The 12,263-nt window shown below is 35.7% G+C and overlaps 1 protein-coding gene across 1 annotated transcript in view; it reads right to left on the bottom strand.

Moving 5' to 3' along the window:
* Nucleotides 1-8,632: 8,632 nt before the first annotated feature.
* Nucleotides 8,633-12,263, bottom strand: part of LOC132121263 (protein bicaudal C homolog 1-like) — a 97,717-nt gene continuing 94,086 nt past the window's right edge. Inside the window, exon 21 of the mRNA XM_059530489.1 lies at nt 8,633-9,617. Within this exon, the coding sequence (XP_059386472.1) occupies nt 9,487-9,617 (131 nt within the window). The 3' untranslated portion in view covers nt 8,633-9,486. The remainder of the gene's footprint in view (nt 9,618-12,263) is intronic.

Here is a 12,263-nt window from a genome sequence, read left to right as displayed (position 1 = left end):
CAACTTTCTTCAGCCACAACTCCACAAACAGCATCACCAGCTTCACTTATAGTAATACTAACCAGAATGAATTTATTTCTGTCATGCATCTACAGAAGTTCTTATTGAGAATTCACAGAGGTTAAGATGTTGATGTCTTATTGAAAATGTTTTTTTTTTTTTTTTGAGATCACCATCATAGAGATCAGGGTTTGCTTCAGTTGTGCTCTTGACCCTCAACTTTTGCTGCAATATTTTTTTCTGCAGCAGTTGCAGTTTTTTTTTTAGAAAACATTTCTGCATATATAAAGCAGATTAACAAGTCTGTTTTAATAGCAACCTACTGACTGCACTAAAGTGGTTTAAGTGACCCATCTGATATAAAAATAAATAATTTGAAACACTGTTGTGGATCGTACACCGACGTTTAACAGTGTATAAATATTGTCTTTGCTAGTTTTATGTTTAAAACATGTTTTAGGTTATTTATACACTCACAGACATCAAAATTTGGCGTATGAAACACAACAATGGTGACATGTTTCATGCCAGCATACAAAACATGTTCATGGCTCCCAGCATGCATTGCTGCAATTTTGTTTTTCGGGATTGTCACCACTGTTGAGGATTGTACGACAACAATACAAAATACAACATTTTATTGTATCAATGATACTGTAATCACAGCAACACTGCTGTATAAACACAGAATTTTATTGTATTAAATCAACAGTATATTTCTTGTATATTACTTGCTGTAAATTCACGGCAATTAGTTACCAGGAGTTTCCTGTAGAAATACAATACATTTTTAACAGTGTATTTATCAGGCTAAATGGAAATCAAATTCACTCTTGTACAAAAGATGGTGCTGATTAACAAAATGTACTCTACACCTTTCTTAGGACTGTCAATATGAATGCTTGATACATGAGACTAAATATTATTTCAATTAATTTATTTTTGCATACAGTATTTCTCACATTTTCTTCTCAGCTTGAAACATAATTATTTGTTCTTGTGGTGAATAGGCCTAACTGCATAGGGCATGTTTTTCTACAAATTGAGAGATGTGGGAATTGTTTCTACAGTAATTGGCAACATTTCACAGTTGATGTCAGCTTAAGTTTGCTCACCCAGAACATTGTGTTATACAGTACATTAAAGGGATATTTCACCCAAAAATTAAAAATCTTTCATCATCTACTCACCCCTGATGCCTCAAGCCATGTATGTAACATAATCTCAAGCTGGAATCTAATACTGAAAGTATTATCTAAAGTGTTATCTTATGAACAAAGTGTTTATAATGCTCATGGGCACATGGTGAACACAGAACGGATTAACGGTGAATCAAAAGTGAATTAAATGTTTTGTTATGTAACAAGATTGCAGTCTGTCTGCTTTCTTATTGTCCAATGGGTATTCCGGTACACTTTGTCAACTAAATAAATTTGAATCTAGTAAAGGAGAGGATAAACTGCTGGATCTCTCTCTCTCTCTCATATAATTCTCTCTGAATAACAAAAGGTATCACATTTATGGTTTTATTATAATAAAATGAAGGTGCATGTCAAGACAGGTCAAGTCACATTTATTTATATAGCGCTTTATATAATAAAGATTGTGACAAAGCAGCTTTACAGTGTTAAACAGGAAAAAATGTGTGCTTACAATGCATGGTGACAATAGAAAAAAAAAAGTCAGTTTAATTATCAGATGAAGTCAGTTCATTGTTGATTCAGTGATGTCATCGTCAGTTCAGTTCTCTTTCAATAACACTAACTGGGAGCATCCAAATGTTCTCATTATGACAAAGTGACAAAGGAGCCGCCGCTTTAAAAATGAATCATTTCAGGCATAGGCGCTGAATCCAGATTAGATATGTGAAACATATTAACAGGAAACATATTAAAATAATTTTGAAAAATCCATGTTGTGAACCTTTTCAAATATTTGCCTTCAAGTTTGCAGAGTGATGTATAGCTAAGTCATGTTCCACTAATACAGCTTGAAAAATTGCATGGGTTTGGAACTTTTTCCAGATTAGTTAAATCTTAAGTGTGTAATCTCAGTTCACTATTGAAGAGGAAACTCTCAGTAAATTGTAGGTTGATTAATCTGAAAAGGGTAACAATGTCTCTGGTGCTTTCAGAACATCTCTGTCTGATTGAGCATCCTGAAGAAACTTTGGCTCAACCAATGGCATAAGTCTGGGATACGACGAAAAAAGCACATCTTAACTTGCATTTCTAGTGCCATCTTAAGCAGGAACAGTGTGTCGTGATGTAAAGCAGCTGGAGATACAGTAGAGTTGTCTTCAACCCCTAAGAGGGCAGATAATCCAGTACCCTCACCCTGCTAACCATTAAAAATCTGCCGGTAAAATCCTCCTCCCCCATTATCCTGCAGCAGCCTATGGAAACCCAACAAACCCATCCCCCTCTGAGCATCCCTCCATAAATATCTCAGCCTCTGTTTGTCCATTCTCAAATTTAAAGGTTACATCATGAAAAAAAATATGCATTTTATTTTCAGAAATACATTTACTTAGTCAGAAAAAAAGACACATTTTACATTGCACAACACAGCTCTCTGTATTCTAGAAGTGCTGATGTTGCAACACAGGCGGATTGAAAAAAATGTGCCTCTACATTTTGGCAAAACTCCAAAAACCAGCTGAATTAACATCAGCAGCAATAAAACACCAACAAATTGTATTTATTTTCAAACAAATTATGATTACGGGGCAGGTTTTCAATTAATATACATATTTTTGTCATACAGCTTCTTGCACAGGTCTGTTTTGTATGAAAACTCATTTATGCCACTGAATAAAAAAAATAAAAAAGGTAATTGCGACTTTGTATCTCAAAAATCTGACTTTTTTTTCCTCAAAATTGTATCAAACATATCAGTCCCCCATCCCCACCCCCCCCCCCACAACAAATTGGACTTTAATTCTCGTGTTAAAGTCAGAATTGTGAGAAAATAAAGTCAGAATTGCAAGATATACACTTGCAATTGTGAGAAAGAAGTCAGAATTTATTAAAGTTTATTATAAAAGTCAGAATTGTGAGTTTTTAATCTTGCAATTGTGACTTTATATCTCTCAATTCTGACTTTATAACTCGCACTTGTGATTTTTTTATTATGCAATTCTGAGAATTTTGACTTTATATCTAGCAATTCTTAATTTATAACTTGCAATTGCGAGTTTATATCTCCCAATTCTGTGAAAAAAAGTCTGAATTGCAAGATAAATAGTTCCAATAACCTTTTTGAAAATTGTGTGTTTGGTCGTGGAAACAGGCTTCCATAGTTATGACCTCAACTAAGCTAGAAAAAGTAGTCTAAGATTGTTTTGCTAATGTTCCCATTAAGTTAAGAAAACACTATATCTGAATGTTCATTGAAGGTAAAATTCCATTTTATAATTCGTTTTTTGCTAACTCAGAACAAACATGCTGTTAACATTACAGGAAGAACGTTTGTTCATAGCTTCCAGAAGGTTTCAAAGTTGTGAGAATGTTTCCTGTTAACTGGGAAAAAAACCTTTGAACATAGTGCATAATTAGTGTGAACTAATGTTGAACATTATTTGAACTAATATCACATTACAAGCTCCATATGTATAGCTTTTCTGACATGGTAAACTGCTTGGTAGTTTATTTGCGATGCAAATGTTTTGCCTCTCACTATTAAAACCCCAGAGCATAATCCAAAGCATTTAAAGACCATCTTACCACATATTACTGTTAGATAAAAAAAAAAAAAAATTAGAATGACAACTAATATTTATGCATTTTATGTAAATAGTCTGTATTAAAGATCTCATTGATATACTAGCTATCAGTAATAATTTCATCTTACTTTTTGGCCATATAAACATCAGCAAATCCACCAAAATGCACTTTTACAAAGTTTGGGTTTGGTGGGTTTTCATCCTTCTCAGGCAGGAGCTCCATATTCTTAAGTTTCTTCTTCTTCTTCTTCTTCTTCTTCTTCTTCTTCTTCTTCTTCTTCTTCTTCTTCTTCTTCTTATTATTATTATTATTTTGTCTGGGTTCAATTTCATATGTCGGGCTTTACAGCGTTCCAGCTAGACTTTCACACCGACCCCAGGCCACCAATCATTCCTATCAGCCCTATATCCTAATGTTTTACTTCTGGTCACATGGTAAGGCTTACTATCTTGTAGTGTATTCACAATGCAGTATCTTTATTTACTGCCAAATGTGAGGGGAAGGTGGCAGATGGCAAGACTTTATTATGCATAAGAAAGAAACCATCACATGGAGCGACAGAGCCAGATACAGTAACAAAACAGCCTGGATGTATTACAGCAATGTATTCGTGATCAGAGAAGTTGAAATGTGTTTTGCGCACACACATACTCACGCTGACTATGATGAAGGGGAGTGATTATGTAGCAGGGCTGTAATGGTAATGTGCTGCAGTGAGGGGTTGTGCCGCCTCAGACAGAGGACACACATTCGTTTCTGACCTACTCTTTCCTGCTGTACAATTACACAGCAGCAAATGGGCTGAGGGCTTTTGCTGAAGCATGCTAGCACTTACAGTGATGGAGGCTACACTCTCAAAGCATGCTGACATACGCCATGGGTTTGTGATTCATATTTTAATCATGGGGTGTAATGCATCCAAGATGACCCAGTCATTCTTTTTCCATACAAAAACACAACATGCTGTACTTTAGACCCTTCTCTTTAAGTGCATTGCTCATGTAATAAGAATTGCTTCGTATTTCTTATAGTTTGGGATTCCAAACTTCAAGCTGGCATGGATTTGACATTGCATGACACAGCATGATATGAGAATGTTTTGAATATTTTGTGCTCATATAAGTTCATATAATCAGTTTTTACTAGCTTATTTGAATAGAACTAGAAGAGAATCTTTTATATTTATCGATTTTGTATATATGTTGTCAACATTTATTTCATTTGGCACAGGGCTGGTATAGTAAGCTAAAACCAAAAAAAAAAAAAAGCATTCATTACTTAAAATAAATGTTAACTCGATATTTTTTTTCAGACAACTATAATACTAAAATAACACTAAGCTGGGTAAGTTGTCACATTGGGAACCTTTACTGTAGCCCACTGTAGCCCAGTCCTCCATATAACTGAAACCACTTGAATGACACACTGTATCTTTGATGGTAGATTTTCCTGTTTCCTAATAGAAAATTACCTTCACAAAGCTTGACATGATTTGTTTGTATTGCCACCGGTTGTAATGACTAGAGTAAAGCACAGCTGATTATAAATTATTTTACGGACATTTAAATTCTGCATTGTTTGGCAAAATTAATCAGGAGAAGATTTTAATGCTCAGAAAAATACAGCTTACTGGTGTTGATCTTCCATAATCTACAGTAGGATTTTCTTCTTTCTGTTTTGTCCAGGTTTGCTTGTGTCTGAGAGACAGCAGTTTGGGGTTCGTTACATAATGGGAAATACTTCACGGTGATTGTACATCCCATAAACAGATCAGATCACCTCATACGACCTATCTTCAGTCAAAACATGAAGGTCAGTGTCAGACGAGGTGAAATGGTCCTCTACTGATGTTTAAATCTACTAATGATTGTTATGCTGGTAAGAGATGCACTGAGGCTTCTGAATGTAAATAAGGAGCATGAGCAAAATGCAAAACAGAGGCAAAGCACCCTGGCATGTGAAAAGATCATGAATGTGATCCAGTTATATCTTGTTCATATAGGCTATAATATAATGAAAATATTATGTCTGCTCTGAGGTAATCCATTATTCTTACAAATGTGGGTTGCTGTTTTTAAACAATGTTTGCTAATTTCATGTGACAGAAAGAAAATATAAATGCAATAACGCCATCAGAATAAGTTCTGACAGTAACTGGCCAAAAAGTAAAACTTACTGTCAGATGCAGATGATTAATAATGCGAAATATTGCGGACCAGTAGTTTAAACTCACGGCTGGCGCCCCCTGTTGGAGAACAAACTACAGTAAAGCATCTACATTGTAAAACTCACTAAAACTTACAGAAATATAGAGATTTTATGCTTTAAATAAAATAACACAACAATAATAAAAAATTGTTTATTCTACATTTAGTGAAACCCACATAAAACTCTTATACTCTGAGGTGTAACTCTTCTCACTCCTATGTATAATATGCAAATGTTATAAACACAATGTGAATTAATAATCATGAATAATAGATTAAATTACATGAAAATAACAAATGTAAAAATTCTAAAGTGGTGCATAAGACTTATAACCTTCTCAAAAGAATATACATTGACACGATGTTCTGTCTATGGATAAAGCTCTTTTGGTTCAGCTTATGAGAGTACACACATTCTATCTTAATGAATAAATAACTCCCTTTCATTCATGTTTGTATCAGTTTATGATAAGATGTATGGATTTTGCAGAGTTCATTCTCATGTTATTTATTTTTGTTGTGGTGAAATAAACACATTCCATCCTCTCAGTAACCCTTGGACACTCTCTTCACATTGTATCCACAATCTAGACAATGTGGCAAGCTTCAAAAGCTGGAATGCAAGCTTGCCAGAGGAAAATGAAAATGTTTTCCTCTTTTTTCTAGCCACAAGCTGTCCTGTTCCATCTTCAGTCCAGGCCTGGCTAACAGTACATTCAGAGATAATCCAGAAAAAACACAATCTAGCAAAATAGCAGAACAGTTACACCCAGTTTTCAGACTATAATTCTTTATTCTGTTCCTTACAGATTCATATCTGCTTGCGAAAAAAAAAAAATAGAGAAAAAACCTTAAAAAGAACATCCATTTGCCAAAAGTCTCTCTCTGTGTGTGTTTGTTTAAGCAAAGGATTTCACTGTGATCACTACAATATTTGGGACATAAAGTAATCAGAGCCTCATAAACTCTGACTGGGTGCGTTTCATCTCAAAGCACATTAACACTAGTCTTTCCTCTCTACTGCAATTACATCTAGTTTAGTCAGACATTAACAGAAGTTCATGTCACTAATGAGGGAAATGAATCATTATGGAAAAATTATGCAATTTTAAATACACAAAGCAACCATATGCCACGTCCAAAAATTGATTTACCCTCTCATGTCATCAATACAGTACATAAGATGGACAAGGTTTGCATATGCTTTATTCTTTCATAACACCTTCAACTTATAAAGAACATTCAGTGATACCACTTTTATGGCAATTATACAAATACATCATCATAGAACATTACAATGGAGTATATTACAAAATCTGCGCCACGCTCACAGATTTCAAAAGTCATTCCCAAAGCACTGGCCAATTAACATACATTTGAAAGAACAATACTGGTTAATGTGCTTTAATATCCAGTTTTTACTTCACTGCTTTGTATATTTGTGCACATGATGTAACCTCATAACCCTAAAGGGTTATGCATTTGACTTTGGCCAAAAATACTCAAATATGTGCTGGCCATGTGAAGACCATGTCAGAATATTAAGACGTCGTTTTCCCCTTATTTTTCCAGCTTAGGGAGAGAACAAAACAATTCTACAAATGAATTACAATTGGTCTCTCACTAAAGAGGCATTTAATGCATATAAAAGGCACTAATCTAAGATATATCAAGCCATTTACTGAAAACAAAGTCTATAAAATTCATTTGCTTTAAAAAACAAGAGACAACCAATAAATGCGTACAGTATGTGCTTAAACGGAAACATTTAAACCTAAAATGGCAAAGCGATCCTTTGCATAGTCTGTTGCATTTTTATTATTACTATTAATATTTTTAGGCAACACCAAGAGCTATTGTTTCACTCATTTGTCATCTCAATTTGATTAAAAACAAACAAACAATACAAACCATTACACAAATTGATCCGTCTGTAAATTATCAAAGCAAACTGCTAAAAACACTCATAATAAGACAATACACACAATACAAACTCAAAGAGTACCTCTATCACGTCAGGTACAAATTCAACATACTCAAGAGCTAAATGAAAATACAAAATATATAACGTACATGTAAAGATAAAGCAATGCACTGCAAGATTACTTTGTAAGTGGTACTTCCTAGTAAAATGTGTACCTTTGAGAGATCGATAGTCAAGATTCAAGAGTTTTATTTGTCACATACCAAATTATATATAGCATACATAACCAGCAGTGAAATGTGAGTCTTTGATTGCTTTGGAAAAGTTGTCAGTGCAAGACAAAAGGCACTTGGTGGTTTCAATCCTCCGGTGTACTGTACATCTGGCAACATTCACAGCTTCAGATATAGTCAGAATTAAACAAAGAAAAAAAAATGCTTTGGAAATATCTGAAGAATATGATGAGCATGTTGGATTAACGTTAGAATGGATAGAGAAGATGGAGAAAAGAGAAGTAAACAAAACGCTTTAGAGGGCGAAGGAAGTCTAGAGCTCAAGAAAGCAGCACAGATTTTGGTCGCGTGCAAAAGAAAAAAGCCATGATCCAGGAATTCCAAGGCTTTACAAAAAGCTGGGTTTGGGGAGTGAGGTCTGTGAAGATTTGTGGTCTGTGGCATTCACAAAGGTGGTTGAAACAGAGCTGGTGTAATTTGCACTTCTGTCAGTGGCTAAACTGAGGCACTATTGAGAAAGCTAGTACTGACAGTAGTATGGCCATCCTTAGCTGACACGGGGCCTATGCGAGGTAGGGAACGGGGCCCGCCAAGGTGGGGGATGGGGGGTTGTGGTTAGGCTTCCCCCTCGGTCCGTTTGTGCTAAACATGCAGCTGAAACATTCTAAATATCTTCTTTTGAGTACCATAGAAGAACTAAAGCCATACACTAAAAGAATGTTCATTTTTCATTTTCCCTTCAACAGTAAACCATTTCAGGTTTTAGAAATAATAGATAGAAAATGAACTGTGGAACTTAGGGTAGACTTGTTTTCATTTGACCTGAATGAAAACAAGCCTGTGAGGGATAGACCTAAGGTCCACTTCATTTGTGTCAAATGTAATATGCCTTCCGCTCTGACTAAGATCCATAAGTAATAACAACAGGCTAGTGATTTCACTGTGATGTAGCCGTGGAATGAAATAAGCTTCCCTTATGGATATTTTGTGCAGAACACTTTGGCTTGATATCCATTTAAGTGCTTTAAATAAAATCCATGCACGTCTAGTCAGGCAAATCGAAGTATTGGACAAAGTATTTTGCATTTTTTTTTAAAGTGCAAAGAATTAGTATGTTGAAGCCTAAGCTGAGCATATAAATAAAATATGCCTGCTCCATATACAAGCACAGTGCAGGAGATCCTTAATTGTAACATGAGTACCATATTGCATAATGTACCATACTGCATATAATATTCAACAGTTCTTTGACCCTTAACCTCTGATCCATGGACTTTGTTTAGTTGGCACAGTTTCAGAAGGTCCGGGTTTTGGTCCAGTACTGTATTATATCAGGTTGGAGTTAGGAATGGGAATTTGTGCAGTTTCAGGCTGTCCAATGAAGCATTGGCATGGGCTCACCAGCGCCCACTCACACTGGCAATGTCTGTGTGGAACTGGCGTGGCAGTCGACCGCTGGCGCCCCCTTCTAGGAATGATGAACGGATGTTGGGCGGCTCAAAGAGCTTTCTTCGGTTCTTGTTCAGCTCTGTCAAAATAAAAAGTGGACTTAAATTATGCATACATTCATGTTAACATCACAGTAAAGTGGAAGTAGTGAAAGATCTCTTCTTCCATATTGCGAATTAAAAGGTCAAAACATTTGTATAATATGGAACCTTTGTACCTTTTTTTGTTGTTGTTACTTTTTTGTTTTTATGTCCGTGAGGTTGTCAGGGACATAAAGTTATCATGCCAAACTCATCTACTCACTAGTCGACTTTTACAGTCTCACTGTTTTTTTTTAATCACGCCCTTGCAAACTATTCAAACTCAAACATTCAGGGGAAATGTCTTAATGGTTTTGGTTTTAAATGAATAAAGGAGTTGTTTTAAGCTTAATGGTAATTACATTAAAGTCATGTGACGGTGGTGTAGAACATTTATAGCCTACATTTAGCTTTTTACCTCTGGTATTGTATTTAGGCTTTAAAAAGTAATAAAAGTTGTGTTAATTTTTCGATCTTATCATGATGAAAAAAAAATGTGTTAGAATAATAGAAGTTGGACAAAAATGTGCATGTTGCTTACCCTGATTGCACACGTACATCACATTTGACGTCAGCATTTACATCTGCAAGACGTATTTTTTAATGTTTGCTCACCTGCAATACATCTTTAGGACATTTCCTATCAGATGTCAAATGGACATTTAGAAGATGTCTTTAAGATACTTATGATTTAGAGTGTATGTAAAACTGAGATCTTAAAGACGTCTATCAGATGTTTGTACACAGCAGATGCTTTCCAGACGAAGCGATCTTTAACAGATATCTTGCAGACGTACATGTGCTATCTGGGAAGGTGATACAACATAAGAATACACAATACAATACAAATATTGGGTATATCAATGCATTTTTTATATTTTTATTTTTAAATCAATACATTTCAGTAAAGAATTTTTCTCATCTCATTAGGATTTTTTTTACTCCGCTTGTTGCATTCTCCCGCAGTGTGTCTTGGTCTAAATAAGGTATACTGCCTTAAAATGCTGCCTATGTTGACAGCTCACTAGATTTTTGACAGCTCAGTCTCAGTTTAGGTGGCATTGACAATTCAAATCTTCCAGAGGAGGACATTTCTCTCTCTGGGGCCGAACTTGCATCAGCCCAGTTTACAGTAAATTGTGACTGAGGTCAGTCAGAGACATAAACACAGTCCTGCGGTCATTTCCTGTCTTCCTCATACCTCTACTCTTTAGAAACCCATCCCCGCCAAAATTCATTTTTAACAGTGAAAGGTCTACCTCAATCTCAGGCATTGTGTTTTATTCTCCAACCAGTTCTGATAAAACAGGAACAATGTTTTTGTTTTTGTTTTAGTAAATATCCTTGCCAAACTGCAGGAATTCATTATGGTTATCGAGCAGTGGGTGGTCGAAATGTATTGCAGATGTTTGAGATGTCTAATGGCCAAGTTGTCACTTCCACTTTCTGTCATGTGGACAGTCAGTCAACCCTGGCTGGTTATGTAAGTGGAAAGCCAAATCCAATTTCATCTCTGACACCTCAATAAATCATAATCATAATCCCAAACGCTGCAGCTGTCCAAATTACTCAAAGCTATTAAAAAGGCAAATCTTGCATGGCATGTTGTGTCCATCTGCTATCACGGTTATTGTTCTTTTGGTTGGTATCAAGTTGATATTAAACTTTCTTAAAGAAATGTTACAAGACCAGTCTTTCTGCAGTAAGTATTGACTCAGTTTGGTACCTGAGGGGTGTCTGATTAACAGGTGGCTGTTCCCTATCAAAAGCTACTCTCGATGCTGCGCTCAATAGCGCTAATGAGAACATTCTTTGTTCGGCCGGTTGTGAAGCATGTACTGTACTGTATGTCAAACACGCCAAGAATTGGCTTAAATAACCTCGGCAGGTGACGTCACTGATAACGTGCACCTGCAGGTTATAAATAGACGTGAAATGGAAACATCCTCAGATTTCTTTGTCTTCAGAGACCTTATTGTATACTATGTATTTTTGCTTAATGTTATCGTGCACATTTTAACTCACCAAACATTTCTAATGTGAGATCATATTAAGACGTTTGTCTGTGAGATCTGCGAGATCTCTCATGCGCGCCGCGGAGGCTATCTGTCAGTCACACACACACAACAAGAACGAGCGCGGCGCGCACACACACACACACACACGCATAACAGTACGAAAACTCCCACTTAATACAAAGAGTGACAATGGCGGAGAGCGCAAAACGTTCCAAAGTGCAACATAATTTTTGCATGTAATGGCAGAAACACAAGCAATCTGTCAAAGCATCTTTCAAAAGTGCATTTTGTGCAGGTATGTATGCTAAAATCATGTTGAATCAATGTTGTTCACGTCATTTAAAATAAATGTAAAATCTCCCTGGTTTGCAAATATGTTAATCTTTCTTCAAAAATTGGCTAAAGAGTCCTTTTGCAGCCTACCTACAGTCGTGGCCAAAAGTTTTGAGAATTACATAAATATTAGTTTTCAAAAAGTTTGCTGCTAAACTGCTTTTAGATCTTTTTTTCAGTTGTTTCTGTGATGTACTGAAATATAATTACAAGCACTTCATACGTTTCAAAGGCTTTTATCGACAATTACATGACATTTATGCAAAGAGTCAGTATTTGCAGTGTTGGCCCTTC

Source organism: Carassius carassius, chromosome 39 (genome assembly GCF_963082965.1).
Source record: "Carassius carassius chromosome 39, fCarCar2.1, whole genome shotgun sequence".
NCBI classification, from domain to species: Eukaryota; Metazoa; Chordata; class Actinopteri; order Cypriniformes; family Cyprinidae; genus Carassius; species Carassius carassius.
The sequence above is the reverse complement of the archived record's forward strand: the minus strand, read 5'-3'. Positions and strand labels throughout refer to the sequence as shown.